Source organism: Micromys minutus (genome assembly GCF_963924665.1).
Source record: "Micromys minutus genome assembly, chromosome: 8".
NCBI lineage: Eukaryota > Metazoa > Chordata > Mammalia > Rodentia > Muridae > Micromys > Micromys minutus.
In genome coordinates this window covers 46,391,252-46,410,254 of record NC_137977.1, presented here as the reverse complement: position 1 = coordinate 46,410,254, position 19,003 = coordinate 46,391,252, and the positions used below count along the sequence as shown (strand labels likewise).

Below are 19,003 nucleotides of genomic sequence, written 5' to 3'. Positions count from 1 at the left end.
ATGTGTGTGTGTGTGTGTGTGTGTGTGTGTGTGTGTGTGTGTTTGTGTGCGCATGTGGAGGGTAATGTTGGATACCTTGATTATGCTTTTCTTTTTTTGGATAGGATCTCACTGTGTAGCTCTGGCTAGAACTTGCTATGTAGAGCAGGCTGGTCTCAAGGTCTCAAACTCACAGAGATGCACTTGCCTCTCTGCCTCCTGAGCCTCTCCTATCTTTCTGAAACAGAGTTTCTCACTAAGCCAGGGGTTTACTGACCTGCTACACTTCTGGTCAGCTAGCCCTGTTTCCCGGTTGTTGGGAAGACAGGCAGGTACAGACACATCTAGCTTTTCACATGGGAGCTGGGGATCTGAACTCAGTTCCACACACTTGGCCAGCGAGCACTTTCCCACAGAACCATCTCCCCAGCTCCCAAATCTGGTTTTTTAATAGGTAGAAATCTATTCCCCAATTTCTTTCTTCTGTCTCCTTCCTTTTTTGTATTGGGAACCAAAGACAGGTCCAAAAATCCTTCTTTACTTAAAAAAAAAGACTTATTTAGTTGTTTATGTATGTTTGTGTGAATTTATATGTACAGGACCCCATAAAAGTCAGAAGAGACCATTTAATTCCCTAGAATTGGAGGTAATTGTGAGCCTCCATCTAAGTTCTAAGAATTAAGCCTGAGTCATGTGACAAAGTAATAAATGTTCCTAACTGCTGAGGTTAACAATCCCTCTCTCCAAAAACAAAGAACCACCTTCTTACACAGCCCTAGCTTACACCTTCTTACACAGCCCTGGTTTACGGACCCATGGACCCCCACTCTGTGGGCTCTGAGACTGGTTTTCCAGGGTGCTATAATTGTAAACCAACAACACAAACCAAGCAAACTGTCTGTCTTTGCAGCTTTTAGTTCTCAGTGAAAGGAATGGCCAGAACCATGTCTCGGGGAAGTTCAGTGTAGATGAAGCCCACATCTAAAGCTGGATTTTCCCTTTCCAGCTGGTCATCGGATAGGCTGGACTCTCCTAGAGGATCTGGGCCTACACCTTGCTCAGAGTGACCCTGGCTTGGGTCTGTGTCTGTCTGTAAAGCTGTGTGAGCTGGCCTAGTCCCATTGCCAAGACCCCTTTAGCGAGCCCTGCCTCTTCCACTGTCTGTTTCACTGCCCCATCAGCACGCAGGACTCCCCCGAGAGAGACCTTAAGCGGCACTGGCCTGTCACTAACCCATGTGCCAAGATGAGTTGCTAAGCTCTGACAATAATCCCTTTCCCTCCGGTTTGGAGCTACATGCCCAAGTACTTGGGCTCTCCCTGCCTGGGAGTTTCCTGCCCTGGTCCATGGGTAACCCAGCTGGTATAGAAGCTCCGGCTGTGAGTTGGTCAGACCTGTGCTGAAGACTGGCTCTGTCCCTCTTGAGTTCTGGAAGCAGGGAGGAGACAGAGCACAGGTTCCTGTGCTTCTGTCATCTCCACATGGAAAAAAAAGGACAACCCCACTGCTTTGTAGTGAAACAACTTAAGCTGAAGCTAAGGGCCTGGACAGTATGTCTCTAACATTAGTGCCCCCTGGGTCTGGCTCCTTCCTGTTGGACTCCAATAGCTGTCTTCCCCTGTAGCTGGCCTGGCCTGAGAACCCCAGTGCTGCTGTAGACTGGGGAGCTGGACTGAACCTCTAGGTGTTGGTTTTCTAGCCTATGACTTCTCTTCTTTCCTCTCTACCATGCTGACTGTGGTGGATGAGCTAAACCTAGATCAGAGTGTCATCTGCAGCCCAGCTAAACAACATATAATGGCATCCGGCAGACCTGTGCAGGATGTACTGGGGACTCCAGCCCCACCACCTACCGGAGAAGTTCCTGGTGGCCAGCATAGTGGTAAGGATGGCTCCCTGCAACAGACAAGAGGGGCCCAAGAAGAGGCACAGGTGAGGGGAAGAGCGTAAGCAGGAGCAGAAGGACATGGGGAAGAGGGGGCTGTGTGCCCTTCAGAGTCAAGCCAAATCCCCCCCCCCGCCCCTCCACTTGACCACCACCTCTAGCCCAGAGCTCATCCTCTCTCCCTGGAGAAGGTAGCTTTGGCAGTCACAGCTCTTGAGACAGACATCATTAGGTCCCATGGCCTAGCCAAAACTGGTAGACTCAAGAACACTCTGGCAGAGACTCTTATTAAAGGCTACAGACATTTCCCCCTTGGGTTGGGAAAGCAGACAATACTTGTTCTACTGGCTCAGAGGAGCTGGCTCTAGAACCAGTCCTCCCCTTCATGGCCCCTGGACTAGACCAGGAGAATATTAGCGAGAAGAAGCCCTCTCTGTTGGTGAAGGACTGGAAACCATAGTCCAACTGGTCCTTGTACTGTGATATTAAGACTTGATTGGGACCATCTCCAAGTCCAATAGCATCTCATGTTAAGAATTGCTGGTCCCCCACACTTGGAAACTTCCTCTGGGACACTTCCCACTGTGGTGAGAGTGAGATTCAGTTCTCCTGACATTGAGCCAGACACTACCCCTTTGGCCTAGGTAACCATCCTGAGCTCCTTTTACAGGTCTGGAAGCAGTGGGTAACAGGGTGCCCAGTGAGCCAAGGCCTCCAGCTGTACCCTAATTGTCCCCATAGAGCCTTCCTGAGTGCAGGACCTGCTTAGGACCCACCTCGAAGCCACGGTGGCTTTCTCAGGCCCTCTGACCTATCTCTGATACATTCATCCACTCTTCTTCTAAGCTCAGCAACTGGGGTCTTTCTCTTAACAGCGGTTTCAAGTCTGGTCCCATGTTGTCCCCCCCTTCTCCTGCCAAAACTCTCTTAAGTCATTTGTGGTCCTCTAGAAAGTAGTGCCCACACTTGCAGACATCTGTACCGCCGCCAGCCATCCCTCTGTCTGGAACATCTCCCCCACTGACACTCTGGACCTGCTTGTTGTGAAGAGCCAAGTCAAATACCACTGCCTCCAGGAAGGCCACTTGAGATTCTTCCCAGAATCCTCCAGGCCAGGGAAGGCCATCACCCTGGTATGTTACCCACCATCAGGCATGGAACTCACCATGCCTCAGCAGAGTTCTGTTTATCTGCCCTTTCAGCCAGAGTTCAGACAGGGTGGGATGGGGTCAGATATCCTGCTCACTCCCCTAAACCCCTTGGTGGCCAGCATGCAAGAACAGCCAGTAAACCTATATGAAACCAACAAAGAAAAGAGGTAGTGAGCCCAGGGTTGCCAGGCATTAGGACAGGTTACCTTCAGTTTCCTCCTGGCATTGAATTTCTTCAGGCAGTCCACGGTCTCCTGTCTGTGCATGCAGGAGGCCACAGTGGAGCGGTGCTGGAAAGAGAGTAAGAAATTGTGTGAGTGAAAGACCTGTGGGGCAACAGACCGACCCAATATCATTTGAGCAGAAGCCTGGCAATATCGTAAGGATGATCCTTCATTCTGGTGTAGGATAGTTAGGATCGGGACACCAGTACGTCAGTGCCAGCGACATTTCCAACAGGTGCCAACCCAGAATATCTCCTCATTTCTATATTGTCCCTGAGACCCACAGTGAGCCAGAGATTCTCAGAGAAGGCCCCCCTCAACCCCACACTGGACCCAGAGGGATGAGACCTCCTGAATGGGTGTGGCTGATAAAGGCTCACCGAGATCCATGGATGTTTCAGAGCTTCAGCGGCCGTGATGCGTTTGGACGGGTTGATGGTCAGCATCTTATTGATCAGATCCTTGGCTTCTGGGGTGACGGTGTCCCATTCTGGTGATGGGAACTGGAAAGGACAGAGGGGCCAGGTTTGCCTAGCCTGCCCCAGGCCACCCCTGCGATTCTCCAGCCCCTGACTGGCAGGGGAGCAGGCAGGGGTTCTCATGCTCAAGAGCTCGGGTATCCACAAAGTACTTATGGGTGCCAGAACCAAACTGCTACACTGGAGTCTCACAAGCTAAGCCTCTGTCCTCACCAACCCTATGTGTATAATGAAGGGTAAGAGCAGTAACTATGTCATAGCTTTTGTGACAATTACACACCAAACATTCAGAAGAATGATACAAAAGTATCATTTAAAGTAGTTTAACATATGGAAGAGAAAAAAAACATGTCTCAGAGTCAGGTGTGGTGGGACACAATGATCCCCCCAGCTCATGGGGTGTGGGGGTAGGATATCAGGAGACCTTGGCTATACAGCGACTCTCAGACCACCCTAGTCTCATGAGACAACTTTTGAATATTAATTAATTAAGTAAGTAAATAAATAAAATGCTTGGGGCTTGTCCCTTGCCTCTACCTTCTAGTGCCCCATGGGATAAATTTCATGACTTTTAGACCCTAATCATTAGGCGCCAAGTGACCATAGCCTGGCTCTGACGGTCAGTCTTGGAGCATCCCTAGACTTCATTCTTTGCAGTGGTAGAGAGAATGGAGGTGTGTCCTTGGATCTCTGGCCTTTTGGGCCACTGCCTCTCACCAGAAGGGGAGCAACACTCACATCATAGGCACCAGCTTTGATTTGCTGGTACAGGCGATGCTGGTCCTCGTCCCAGAATGGGGGATACCCAACCAGCAAGATATACAGGATGACGCCTGGGGAGAGGAGCAGGAAAGGAGAGATAAAGCAGGGGAGTGCTGGGAAGTGAACAGGACCCGTAGGCCCAGATTCCTGGGAGACAAACAGGCCTTCCAGATAGACTTACCACAGGCCCACAGGTCCACAGGCTTCCCGTATGGGTCCTTCCGCAGCACTTCTGGGGAGAGGTATCCAGGAGTCCCTGCGAACCCTGCTCCCCAGACACACAGACAGGCAGACACACACACAGAGGTTGGCACGTGAGTAGCCTGGAGCAAGACCCTGCAGGAGAGGGGACGAGGATAGCCCTGGAGCTGGAGAACACAGCCCTGCCCCCAAAGCTGGGGTTGTACTGTGCCAACCCAGGGGCCTTGGTAAACTGGTGAGGCCTACATTCCAGATTGGGACCAGCAGACAGGTGTACCCCACACTAACATCCTACTCCCACTTTCATTCAGAGCCTCGGGTAGATCACAGTAATCAGTCACAGAGCTCCTTTTTCCCTGGGTCTACTGCCCACACCCCACACCCTGCTCAAGGGCTGCTCATGAGATGTCAGAGCCTCGGTCCTAACTCTGGATAACTCTTGTGCATATGTGTGTGTGTGTGTGTGTGTGTGTGTGTGTTTTCAGGCCTTGGTTTCCTGATCTGCCAAACAAAGAATTAGATGGTCTTACCTTTAATATTTCTCAATGTTGAGAGGATTGTTGAAAAAATGAACACTCAGATTATCTTAACTAGATACCTTAACTAGTCGTCTCAGGAGCACTTCCTAGTTGCTGCAGATGTGTGTTAAGCATTGAACTGAGCATGTCAGATGCTTGCTATTAGCTACCCTCTTGGACTCCCTGAGAAACATGCTACTTCCTCTTCTAAGAGATGAGGGAAACAAGACTTGGTTAAAACCACACACCTTGTCAAGTAACAGAGTCAGGATCTGAACCCAGAACTCTGGTCCTTGTTTGTTTTTGTTTTGTATTAAGGCAGGATGTCATATCTGTCACCCAGGCTGGCCTTGAACTCCCAGTTATTCTGTTTCTACCTTCCAAGTGCTGGGATTAGTGGCAAGCGCCACCACACTCAGTTTAAGGGTTCTAGGTCTCAGTCACTAGCCACTATTGTTCAGTAAGAAGTACCCAGATGGAAAAAGAAAATGTACCCCATTATTACCAATCCCAAGGCATGCTGGGCCATCTGTACTCAAGGTCCAGGGCTCTATACCTGTCAATTCTCCTGACCTTTCCCAAGCTGCTTAGCCTGTCCCTCCTCTGTGACACCCAGTATCCAGGGGTAAGGAGACATCTACAGAGTTCCCACCAATGTATAAGTGAATACTCTCACAAACAAGATATGCCACCTGGTTAATCAAGGCCCCCTTCCCATACTTAGTCCTGAGGGAGAGAAGTCAACACTGCCCACTGGCCAAGAGGCTGGCTGGGTGCAGCCTGTGTTTCCTGGGTCCTACATGGCTCAATAGCCATCTCATCTTAGATGGAGGGTTCCCAGGGGGCACATATGTCATCCAAAATATGCCCCTCCCCTCCCTGCCACCCCTCACCCCACTCACCAAACCATGCCTGCTGCTCGCCCTCAACCTCTATGGCAAGGCCAAAGTCTGCCAGCTTCACAGCAGCACCCTTGAGCTTCGAGGCCAGCAGCAGATTCTCCGGCTTCCCAGGACCAGGAAGGGAGAGAGAGAAGAAGGGCCCAAGAGATAGTCAGTAGGTTCAGAATTTCACCTGCTGCCAGGGGACACATGAACAATGGCTGAATGGCCTGGGGTCTCTCCCCTCCCACACCTCCAGACCCAGGGTTCTGAGTTCCTGTATGCAAGAGGGAGGAGATGTGGCAAAGACTCTCATTTGCAATAGAAGGATTCTTTCTCCCACAGCCTCCCCAGGGTTGAGAGCTATGGCTGAGGGGAGCTGAAACACAGTAGGGAGGTACACCTCACTCAGAAGGTGGTAGCATCTTTTAGTATCAGCACAGTGCTGTGGTCCATGACTGACCTCCCATCAGTCACCCCGTTGACCTCAGGACGGGTACCTTGCTTCCTATAGTGACCTTCTTCCACCCCTTGAAACAGTCATGGCCCTGTGTTCCCTATATGGGTCGCTTGCCTCCCAAGTATCTCTGTCCTGCTCTCCATCTCATGTCAAGCCCTCCAAAGAGCTCTCTCAGACACACCCAGGCTCTCTCCAATCCACCCTAGCAACTGTTGTTAACCATGTGTTTATCGTGTGTACAAGATGGAGAAAGTAGGGCTTGTGTGTGTGCTGTAAAATGACAGGTGTCAGAATGAAGGCAAAGGCTGACTCCATCTTAAAGGCAATAGGACTTGGATGTGGGGCCGTGATTGACATGGGGGGAAAGAGCATCGTTAACTTTGGACTGGGAATGGTCAGCTAAGGTCTCTGGGAGTCCTGCTGGGGAAAGGATGAGAGCCAGAGTAGACAACAGCTACCTCTATAGAGACAGGAGGTTTAAGCACTGGGGCCTCGTGCACATAAATCAGGACCCAAAGCACCTCTCTTTACACATCTAGACACCGTGCTGAAAGGCATATGTCTCTTGGCTGAAGGACAGTGGGGCTTGGATGTGGGACCGTGATCGACACAATGAGTGTGTGTGTGTGTCTTCTGGCGCCTCTATCTTGGACCCCCAAATTCTTCCCCTTGCTGGGGCTTCCTATCACCTTGAGACCAGGCAAAGGATTGTCTAAGAGCTAAGAGTGTGGATTCCACACTTAAGACAGTCTCAGCTTTTAATTCCAGTGCTGCCACTGCTGTGGTGGAACATGGCCAAACGATGTCCCTTCTCTGATGGTTGTTTTCCTCTCAGAGAGTAGGGACAGATGTCTGGTGTGTAGTAGCATGGTGCCTAGGTATGTAAACATCTTTATGAGCACCAGGCCCCGATGCCCAAACTTCCTGGTGGGGGTTGGGCTGAAGCACTCCATAGAGACAGCTGCTGTCTACCCCGGCTCCCTTTCCCCAGCAGGACTCTCAGGGGCCCTACCAGACCTTTCAGAGTTCAAAACTAGCCTTGGTCCAAAGAAATATGGCCCTTCCACCTGGCTTGGTGAGCCTTCCTTTGTCCTTAGGGGCTGTGTTCCCAACATGTCCTGTGTCTCAGTAGTGTCCTGCCCTGATTTGATGAATGTACCACTAATTAGAGATGCCAGGGTGCCCTAAATCTGGGCCACTTCTTAGCTCTCACGTTTCCTCTTCCTGAGCATGGTCTGTTACCATAACGAGAGCAGACCCTTGGGGAAGGTCACTCTGCCCTACCGAGACCTTGTTCCTGGGCTCACCTTCTTGTCACCAAAACCTCACCTAGGGCACAGATGAGACCTCAAGGATGGCCTAAGGCAGTAAGAAAGAGGTAGGAAGCCTTTTCAGAAGGGTGGGAACTGGCATGTTTGGTCACCATGGAGACTGTCCAGGCTCAGAAAGCCCTGGAGTCAATCCTGGTGGCAATGGGGATTTGAAGCCCTGGAAAGCCTGAGAAATTTCTCAATGGTTCTGGGGATCCCCTAAATTCTTTTGCATTCCAAACTGGGGGTTGTAGGCAATGTATATGTCTACAACATAAGGTATAAGCAAAGTGGAGGCGGGGCATCCTGCTAGGGCTACATCCTACTGCATAGGATGTCAGCACAGTTGCTGATGGCCAAGGTCCCTGGACACCTGACATGCTTGCCCTAGGGGACCTGCTGCTGAAGCTGAACTGGGTTAAGTAGCTTTCTGGACCTAGACTGTGGGGTCACAGGCTCTGGGGTGAAAGCAAGCCAGGGATTCTTGTCCTTACTTAGACTCCACTGAAAGGCATATCCTTGACAAATCCTTTGTATTCTTCAGACGGCTTCCTGTTCTGTAAGATGAGGGTTCTGTGACTGACCATGCTGGTGCCAGGAGGCTGGCACAGGAGACCCACAGGTCTACTGGGAAAAGCCACATAGGCATGGCAATGCTAGACAGAGTTTTGAGTGTTATTCCTTTCCTTCAGATGAAGGAAAGGTGGCACAGAGCCCCCCACCCCATCCTCAGCCCAAGAGTATCAGGAAGTCCGTATCCCAGGAATTCTGTGGTTTCCTTTGATAGCTTCATCAATGGGGGGCAGAGGGTTGCCATGACAACCTTTTCTGTAGAGAAGCTGAGTCTCTTGCAAGATAGTCCCACAGAAGGGTAGAAGGGTTTAAAGTGCTCAATGGTTAAGAGCTAGCTGCTCTTCCAGAGGACCAGGGTTTGAATCCTAGTGCCTACATAAAGGTGTTTCAACTGTCTGAAATTCCAGTTCGGGGGTCGGGGGTGGGTGATGCTCTTTTCTAGCCTCCACTGGCACCTGGCATGTGTGTGGTGCATGTAGCATGTGATCACACACAAGCATTCCGGCAAAAGATTCATACACAAAAAGTAAGTAAATCTAAAAAAAAAAAAAAAAAAACACAAAACAAAACAAAAAAAAAAAAACAAAAACAAAAAAAACAAGTAGCTGGATGGCATCAGACTGAACTCTGCTTCCTTTCCAACCCACAGGACAGCCTCAGTCTAAATCACCTCGCCTCGCCTTTCTGGTACGAACAGCTTGGAGCTAGAACCCCTGGTAGTCCTACCACCCCCAGCTCAGTTTCCAGATCTGTAGGTCAGTCTTGTCAGCTGGAAAACACAGCCACCCACCTCAGGGTGAAGAAATGAAAGGAATTTCAGGAATGCAGATGCGGAGAGCCAAGGCGGAGTTACTGAGGCCCCTCCCAGGGCCCCCCAGATGGGTTTTGCGGGGCAGGAAGGGAGTGCAGAGGCAGGGGACCCGTGAAAGCTGCTTCTCGGGGGGTTACTCACCTTCAGGTCGCGGTGCACCACCCCCATCTGGTGACAGTGCAGCACAGCCTCCAGGATCTGCTGAATGCAGTGGCTGGAGAGAAAGGGGAGGGGTCAGGCCCCTTGGGAAGCTGACTGCGGCAAGGGCACCTCCGCCAGATTGCAGCTGGGACTCACCTAGCATCAGCCTCGCTGTAGTACTCCCGGGCCACAATGTCTTCAAACAGCTCCCCACCAGTGACCCTGGGGAGACAGGTACGGAGTCACCCTCCCACTGAGACTCCAGGTGCCACCTGGCCTGGAGAAACCTTCTGGAAATCATCTGAGAAGGGCAGGGCCAGGGACCTTAGAACCTCAACCCCCAAGGGAAGGACTAGATCATGAAGGCCACCCTGTTCCTGTCTTCTGACACAGCCAGCTTTCCCTTTCCCCTCTCCCTCCCCTCACTGGGCCCCGACTGGTGGGGACAGTAACTCAGAAGCAATCATTGGGTCCATGAAGCTCCTGGAAGCTTGTGGTCTGTTTGGTTCCTCTCTTTGCTTATTTTTACACTTTTCTATTTGTGCTTAAATATTTTTCTTATTTCTTAATTGAATGGAAGCTATGGGGATTTCCCATGTGCTCTTGTCCCCTCTTGTGAACATCACTGTTTTACAGACATCTTCACTGACTCTCACTGCCCACCCAGGAACAACTGCAGCTCATCATTTCCTTCCTGCTCTGACAAACAAGATTTCAAAATGAAACTCGATACCCCCACCATGAACTGCAAGGCAGCAGCATCACTGGCCACAAATAGAGACACAAAAAATAAACTGGTTGGATGTGTCTGGTGTTTTAAACAGAAGGGTCCACTGGACCGCCTAAGAGCACTCAGAACCCCTCAGACCAAAGAGTTCATAACTAATGGTCATCCTTGGCCTGTCTCCCATCCATATCAGGATGTGCACAGAAAGACTCACAGATCGAAGATAAGGTAGTGATGTCCCTCCTCGGAGATGCTGTCATGGAGTCGGACTGTGGGCAGGGTCAAAAGCAGCTGGTTACACGGGAGTTTGCTGCTCTCTCCACCCCCACTATCCCTGTCAGACTCCTGGAACTACCATCCCAACCCTCAGTCCTGGAGCACAAACTTTGATAAAGGCAAAGGCAAGGGCTTCACTACATTAAGACCTCTACCTCGAGCATTACTGAAGAAAACTGGGTGTAAAGGCTGAAGATCTGTGTGTCAGCTTGGTCCTCTCCCTGTTCCAAGCCTCAGTCACTGGGCAAGCCAGAGCAGTAAAAAGAATGAGAACAACAGACTCCAGTTTCTGCTGCAGCGCCTTTCTGAGCCTCTTTTCTCCTTATTTAGACTTTGCAACATTGTTTCAAGAGTCCCATGAACTGCACAGCCGTGACCACTCAGTGCTAGCCCTGGATTGACGTTCCCCACTCTGCTCCCAGGCTGAGAAACAATGGTGTTTTCCCGGCCTGGAGCAAGAGAGACAGCAGTTGGTTCCTGAACTCTGATGGCTGTGAATTTGTCATCTCTTCACACCTCATTTCCCAGGAACAGAGGCAAGCCTCCCAGGAGCCCAGAGCTCCCTAAATTGCTCAGCTTTTAAAAGAAAGGCTGGTGGCCTACGACTGATTCTTGGAAGCTATGTCATGTCAGCCAAGGACCAGTTATTACAGGCTCTGGTGCCCATCTTTCTCTGTGTCATTGACACAGTGTAGGGGAGAGCTGGCCAGGACAATGGGGAACCTTCTGCATGATGCAGATCACACAGCTGTTGGAGTGATTTGGCAGTTATCACCCACCGGCTTCGAATCTTCTCCAAATTATGTCGGTTAGTGGAAAAAGCAAAGTGTCAAGTTTTGGTGTTCTTCCTAAGGAGATGTCTGAGCTGGGGTGGGATTCGAGTCTTTCTGGGAGGATGTGGAGAAGTGGTCAGCAAGGAGCCTGTAGGGAGTGGGGGTGGGGCGGGCTTCCTTCTCATTGAAAACCCTAACATCACTGAGTGTGGGCCAATGTCCCTGAGCACACAGTATCACAGAGCCCTTGTGTTGTTCATGGCCCTCAGACTGGCACACAAGCTTGGTGGGCTGAGAGGCAAGTCCTGAATGGATGCCCTAGGAATCAGGAGATAACCAGCAGAGACAGAAAATGGTGGAGTGAGGCGTGGTTTGCACAGACTTAAGTGAATGTTATGCTTTTTGGTTCCCCCCCCCCTTTTATAGTGCAGGGGATTAAATCAAGCAAAATAAAAAATGTGCTCTACCACTGAGCTGCATTCCCACGACCTTTGTTTCTTGTTGTTGCTGTCTCTGGGTGTTTTTAGAAAGGACTCCTTGTGTGTAGCTCAGGCAAGCCTCAAATTCACAATCCTCCTGCCTCCAAAGTGCTGGGATCAGAAGGACGAGCCTGAAATGTTAAGCGAAATGTGGAGGCCTTCTTTTGTAAAGGTTCTTTTTTGTTTTTATTTACACATCTCTGTGTGTATGCACACGTGTGTACAGGTACCAGCAGAGGCCAGAGGCAGCAGGTCCCCCCGGAACGGGAATTTCAGGAGGTGGTGAAGCGGCCACCTGATGTGGATGTTGAGAAAAATCAGGTCCTCTGCAAGAGCTGTGAGTGTTCTTAATCCCTGTCTCCTTAGCTCACAGGGGCATTCTTAAATGATGATAAAAAGCTGTTGTTGCTGCTTTGGGTGTGAAGTGTCTTCCAAGAAGGTTCGTGTGTTAAAGGCTTGATCCCCAGTGAGCAGTGCTGGGGGTTTGTGTGATGGATCATGAGGATATTAACCCCACTGGACTGACTTATGCTTTCACTGAGGAGTTCATCGCTGAATGGCCTATCAGGAGGTGAGACCTGAATATCCTCAAATTCTCTTCCCCTTCCCAAACTATTCATTAAACTCAGGTTTTGCACAACCCCAGACCACTCTGGTACAGGCATAGGACTTCTATAGTCTGTTTATCATAAGCAGGAACCAAGAGGCAAAAGACCTACAGGCATAGCTCGATGAGCCTGTGCTGAGATTCCCTCCCCTACCCCTCAGACACAAGCAGATAACAGCTCATCAACCTTGCCTGGATTTGCCAAGCAGGCTAAGATCACTTGAGGTTTCTCTAGGCACGAAGCCTTCTAGGCTTCTGTACCACATCTATACCAGGTTAGGCTTCTCTGGCAAGATTTCATCAGCTTGGGGCAAGCTGTTGGGTAAGGTCAGGGTCTTTCTAGCCTCCAGCAGATGCTCATAGCTCCTCTGAGAACCTCTGGCTACCTGCTCAGCCCTGCTCTCCACCATGAGCCACGTTTACTCAAGTCCAATCTCCTCCTCATTTCTCCAGACAGCCTCAGAGCCTGGAAGAGGTCTGGACATACGGTAGAGCCTCCAGTGAACTTGACATTGGGTGAATGAGGAGAAAGCAGGTCCACGGAGACTGCAGGAAAGCTGATGAATGTCATCTATGGGCTCTTGCACCTCCATCCTGTCGGGATGTCTCCCTGTGTGGATGGCGCAGAGCAATGAGCTGTGTGGGATCGCAGGCAAAACTTGTCTTGTGTGGAGATCCTGCTGCAGAAATGGGCAGACTGGGGTATGGGGTAGCTGAGCAGGGTAAAGGGTGTTCACTGGCATTGTTCTGCTCTCTATTGAGTTACCACAGCCAGAGAGGTAGGAATAATTTTCCAGAAAAATCTGAGCTTCAGAACGGTGAGCCAATGGGTCAGTCATACAGTAACCACGGTGCTTAAGCTGCCAATTGTTACTGTCTGGCCTATGGATTCCCATTACAGCTAAGAATGGGAGGGAGGGAGATATAGGCAGGAACTCTGAGCTCAGACAGATCCCCTGCGTTTTGCAAACACATCTAGATACATATATGTGTGTGCACAGCACACCCACACAGACACCAGACACACAGATGAGAAAGAGACACATATAGATACATCATGGACACATAACAGGACACACACAGAGAGACACATACAGAAACATACATACACAGACTCTATACATATACAGACACACATATAAAGAAACACACAGATACTACATATATACACACAAAGACACAGACACATGCACACACCAGACACATGCATACCACCCTTCTCCCAAGCTGACAACCTTCTTAAGAACAAAGGGTTTCTGTCAAAGCTCACTGAAACCTTCCATCAGCATTAAGGGATGGAGAACTCAGGTAAGCAGGGCAAGGTCCAGCTAGGGTTCTCCTCTAACTGTGGACTGTGACCTCTTCTCTGCTACTGGCCTGCCTCTGGCTGTTGTGCAGGGGAGGGGAGGGGCCTCTGGTATAAATAGCAGATGGAGCTTTCTCCCTGGGGAAAGTTAACCCTTCCAGTTCAACTCGGTGCAGGAGCCCGGTTCCCCTCTGCTGGAGAAGGCACGGCTGTGGAGCTTGCTCTGGGAACCAGCAGCTTAGCTTCCCCTCTGTGAGACATCACGAGAACTGTGGCCCATCTCAGGCCCATGGGATGTAATGGGAGCAGAAGCTGCCATTACACAAGATGCCCTGGTGACTAGACAAGGGCAGTCACTGGTGAAGAAAGTGGCTCTGTCTGAGAGGACAGCATTCCCTGACAGAACCAGACCTACCAGCCTTGCTCCTTGTTGTCCAGCCTGGATCTGCAGGCCAGATGCAAGGCCTGTGCTGGGGAGGGGGGAGGCAGTGAGACAATGAAGTGTATTTCAGAACCTTCCCTGTGGTCCTGCCACTATGAGCCAAGCATCTCTGGAATATTGCCTCAGTCTAACTCTGGGACATTAGTCAAGTTACCGGGGAGGCAGGAGACAGGCAGGAGCAGGGCTCTGAAGTAGGACCCGGCCACAGATCCAGGCTGACACTGCATGTGGTGGGTCAGGGCGTGGGCCTTGTTGGTCAAGGCCAAGCTTTCCCATGGCCTATTTCCATCTTTCTTTTTCCGGCTTCAAGAGCTTTCCTGAAACAGCTTTTCCGAAGGAGGCGCTGGCAGTGTGGGTGGGAAGAAGGGGTCCTTTCTTCACCTTCCCCCAAAGCAAGCTGGTCCTGAGCAAGACACCCCCTTTCCCAGCTCCCTTTGCAGCCTCCATCCCTAGAGAAGAGAGTGGCTGCTCTCCACCACCCCCACACTGTTTCAGGACTTCTCGCACTCCCAGGGCTCACCAATATTGGGGTGCTTCAACAAGCGGCAGATGCGGGCCTCACGTTCCAGCTTCTGGTGATCTGAAATGCAGATTTCCGTATAAATTCCAGAGAAAATACACCCCTGACTCTGCCTCTATTGCTCTTTTCTCCCAGGGTAGCCCTAGGCACTGGAAAAGGTGACCTATATACCAAGGCTTCTGAGTCCCCAGAAAAGGCAAGTGGGTAATAAGGACCCAAATGAGTCCCTCTCCCCTTCCAGGCCTCAGTATTCAGGGCTCTCTGAGGAGATTCTCCTCCAACCCCTTTCTGTATAACCCAACCATCCCAAAGCCTGGAGTTCCCGTATAACTCCCTGTAATTCCTCCAGATCTGCCCCCAGACCCTAGACCCAGGCAGATGAATTGCAGAGTTTTGCCCTTCCCGGTTCCCATCTGGGAGATGCCAGTTCACTCAGCAGGCACACCCTGTCAACAGCCACCACTCGATCCTGCCACCCCTCAATGCCATTGGTTTCTTGAAGCCCACCCCGACTTCAAGCCTGTAGGCACCCTCCTTTGGGCTCTAAAGGGCCAGGAAACATCTTCATGTCTCACAGAACCTATGCCTTTGGGTAGGGACTCTGTTGTACCACGTAGATCTGTTTGAATACCTGGTACATATTAGCCACTTAAGAAATCGCTCGGTGGATGGATGGATGAATGGATGACTAGATAGATGGATGGATGGATGGATGGATGGATGGATGTGACACACTGCCTAAGGTAGCAACTGTTTTCTTTAAAGGAGCTGTACCCCAACATCTCCTCCATTTCACAGGGCACTGAAATCAAGGACAGACAGCGGAAAGAACTTACATGATAAACTTGGTATGTCCCTCCCTTAGGACTGGCCCAGAGACTGCATGCCTGTCAGGACCTCTGTCCGAGACCCTCTGTCTCCTACCCACCTGCAAGAGTTTGTGTAAACTCTGCTGCCTGTGCTCTCTGCCTCAGGCTTCTAGGAACAATCATAACCCAGCCAGTGTCTTCCACGGTGACCTGTGGCACCACTCTCAGACTTGCACAGATAAGGACATGTGGCCTGAGCAAGTGGTCCTTGTGCAGTCTCCTCTGAGAGGATGGCTCCTCTGAAGGAGGTAGGTACTGTGGAGAGGATGTTGAGAATGAAGAAAGTCCTTATTTCCCCTGCTTCCTCCACTACAGCAATTGCTGTCTGCCCTCTGCAGACTACAGAAGCCGAGATCAATGCTGAAATAGGGCTTTGCCATCAGCAAAGCAATTAAGTCCAATTCTGATTCAATAGGCTCAGCTCCCCAGCTGAAAACCTGCTGCAGGCTGCAGGAAGTGGGGGTGGGGTGCAAGGCCAGATCAGCTCCAGATAACTTTCTCCACACACCCTCTCTGCCTCCTTTACCCTCAGACACAGGATGCTGCTTCCTAGACAGAGGGGACCCCAACCAGGCCCCTGAGCCTCATTCCCCTCACTTTCACCCACAGTGAAACCAGAGCGCTTTAGAGGCAAGGTTCTGCCTATGAGAAAGCAACACACTCAGAGGGGCAGGGTGCAAGTCTAATCCCAGAACTGTGCTGTTTCCTGTATATGAGATGACCCAGGAATGCAGTCCCATTGATGACAAACTATACACAGGTGGGACAAAACATTGGTCACAAAACCTTAAGCTCTGTCTGGTAACCAGACCTCTGTGCTGGAACTGCCAAATGCCACCAGCCGCAGTTATAGCTACCCTGCATCGTGACTTTCCCTGATAGCCACACCCCTCTGCTGCATGTGAAGGGAACATTACGCAGGATGCATATGAACACTTTCAGAACTCAGAGCTCCAGGGACCTCTTTGACTGACGCTTCTCCATTCATCCTGTTCTGTTGTTGTTTTGTTTTGTTTTTTAGGTGTAAACAAGGTCCTACCACTCCTGGTTTCTAAGAGCTTTCCTAATGTGTTTAGGATACAACCCAAGGCTCTAGCCATGAAGCACATTCACACTCGATCTCTCTCTGACCTTGACTATTGCAAGCTTCTTATCTTAGAGTCTTTGGCTTGCTTTGCCCTCTTCTTGGGGTACTCCTCCCCAGGGCCTTCTTACGCTGCGTTCTTCCTCGGAGAGTTTCCCCACTGACTTTTCCAAGATCATCAGCCTGCGGATCAAGTTTCCACCACCAGATCTGCCATTGGCATCAGATGCCACTACAGATGGTTGTGAGGTACCGTGCTGTGTCTGGGAATTGAGCTCAGGACCCCCGGAAGAGCAGTCAGTGCTCTTAGCCACGGAGACATCTCTCCAGCCCCCTGACCTTTGTTTTAGATGGAGTTTCTCAATGCTGCAGCCCTGGCTGCTCTAGAACTCACTGTGCAGACCAGGCTGGCCTTGAACTCACAGAGATCAGCCTGCCTCTGCCTCCCCAGTGCTAGAATTAAATTATGTGTGTGTCACCACACCTATCTAATTTTCTCGGTAACACTTCTTCGCCATACCTAGTTTATAGGTATGTTTCATGTGCTGTTCAGTCTCATTCCCAAGAGAGCAGGCCCCTGGGAATACAACTTTGTCCACTGGTTACTGCCTCATTCTAGGGGCCCAGCATGGCACTGATGAGAGGCTTATCTAAGCTCCTAGCACAGGCAAGTGGCAGAGCTTCTTGTCAGTTCCTGCTAATAATTGCAGCACTGGTAATCAATTCGTTCGTGACTCAGTCACAGCCCACAGTGATGAGACATGCAGGCAAGATCAGAGTCTCCCTGATTTTGCCTGGTACTAGAAGAGAACATGGCCCTTAATACCCATGCTGACAACTTGGGGACCTTCATCCCTCTCTGGATGGTCATCCTTGAGGTATTGAGGCTAAATTGGAGAATACTTTAGTCCCAGGATCCAGACCATCTCAGCAGGGCCGGGCAGGGCCAGAGCCTTCCCAGCACACAGACTTTGCCTCAGAGAGGTTGGGCTCCTGCAAGCAGGTTTACACAGGCTGTAGCCTGCAAACAGGGAAACACAGAGGAATGACAAATGAGGGAGAGCGCTGGGGGCAAGAAAATCCCCTCCCCATCCTGGGATATAAGAGAAATAATCCAAAGACCAGGGGTTCTTAACATGTGGGGCTCAGCCCCTTTGCGGGTCAAGCAACCTTTACACGGGACGGGGGAGGGGGTCACATATCAGATAGCCTACGTATCAGGAGAGTGTTGGGGAGCCAGACTTATGAGACTCAACACCTCCTGAGGGCACCTATATGGGGGTCTCAGTGGACCTCAGTGAGCCTAAAGCCTGAGAAGGACCCTGTCTGACCACTGCAGGAACCTCGTTTGAGTGGTCAGAGTCCTTAGTCGGTTCACAGAGCAGCTGGTGGGGTCCAGCTCAGAGCACTGCCACCTATGCTGCTAGGAGGTTGGGTGTCTTAGAGCCTCACGGAGACGATTCAACTCCAGGGTGGAGCTCAGGGGGTTACATTTTGTTTTAAAAACTGGAAGTGGGGCCTGGCAGGGATGTGAATTGGCAAAAAAAAATTTTTTTTTCTTAAGTTTCATCTTATTTGCTTATGGTTTTTTTGAATGACACTAGGAGGGGTTTTATTTATTTATTTATTTATTTATTTATTTATTTATTTATTGTTCTTAAGGACTAATTTTAAAATGTATGCAAAAATATCTCTCGAGTTGGGAACTACCTGTTAGAAGAGGCCAGGCAGGGAGGGTGTGCTATGCCAAGGGAGGCCACAGTTGGCTGGGAGGGGTGGATAGAATCCCTGGGTGGGTCCAGCCCCTGGAGGGAGCTGTGGGATGTCATCTCTGAGAGGCAACAGGAGAAGTTTAGAGAATATTGCCAAATGTGGCAGCTGTAAAGCCCCCTGTGGTGGCTAGTGACAGGAGGAGACAGGCTCAAGGACTCTCTGTTCTCCGTCCTGCTGGGAAAGAGGGCTGGCAGGAGGCAGCAGCCATCCAAAATGTTCCCAATTCCAGCCCCCTGCGCCTGGTCTCCTAGGCAGGTTTGCTTTCCTCCCAGATGGTCAAAGTCTTGGGCTGAGGCTGCCTGACACAGACAGATTCTGTTGAGGGGTGGGATAGTCATCTTCCCAAAAGGAGCAATGGCCTCTGTCTCTCAGTGTGTGTCCCCTGAGATGAGAGTAAGTCGGTCCAAGAACTCCAGCATCCAGCATGATGCTCCTTTCTTCCTGAATGCTGCTCTTGAGGGTAAAACTTGATCTGTCAGTACTCTAGCCCAGGGTTTTTAACATGTGGGTTGCAGCTCCTTTATGGGGGGGGATCAACTGCATATCAGATATCCTACATAGCAGATATTTACATTATAATTCATAACAATAGCAAAGTGATAGCTACGAAGTAGCAATTGATGTAATTTTATGGTCAGGGGTCAACACAGCATGAGGAACTGTATTAAAGGGCTGCAGCATTAGGAAGGCTGAGAACCACTGCTCTAGCCTTATCTCTAGGGTCTGGGGAACTGAGGTACAAGTAGGCGCACAACAGAAGGCTGCTGGAGCC

General features: G+C 50.5%; 1 protein-coding gene across 1 annotated transcript in view; it reads right to left on the bottom strand.

Annotated features, from left to right (window-relative positions):
- CAMK2A (calcium/calmodulin dependent protein kinase II alpha) overlaps nucleotides 1-19,003 on the bottom strand; it is a gene marked incomplete at its 5' end in the record, with an annotated part of 60,596 nt that overhangs the window by 24,007 nt on the left and 17,586 nt on the right. The window contains 10 exons of the mRNA XM_080920196.1: nucleotides 1,833-1,875; nucleotides 3,222-3,305; nucleotides 3,620-3,742; nucleotides 4,457-4,551; nucleotides 4,662-4,745; nucleotides 6,102-6,204; nucleotides 9,376-9,448; nucleotides 9,532-9,597; nucleotides 10,317-10,371; nucleotides 14,506-14,565. Of these exons, the coding sequence (XP_080776322.1) occupies nucleotides 1,833-1,875; nucleotides 3,222-3,305; nucleotides 3,620-3,742; nucleotides 4,457-4,551; nucleotides 4,662-4,745; nucleotides 6,102-6,204; nucleotides 9,376-9,448; nucleotides 9,532-9,597; nucleotides 10,317-10,371; nucleotides 14,506-14,565 (786 nt within the window). The remainder of the gene's footprint in view (nucleotides 1-1,832; nucleotides 1,876-3,221; nucleotides 3,306-3,619; nucleotides 3,743-4,456; nucleotides 4,552-4,661; nucleotides 4,746-6,101; nucleotides 6,205-9,375; nucleotides 9,449-9,531; nucleotides 9,598-10,316; nucleotides 10,372-14,505; nucleotides 14,566-19,003) is intronic.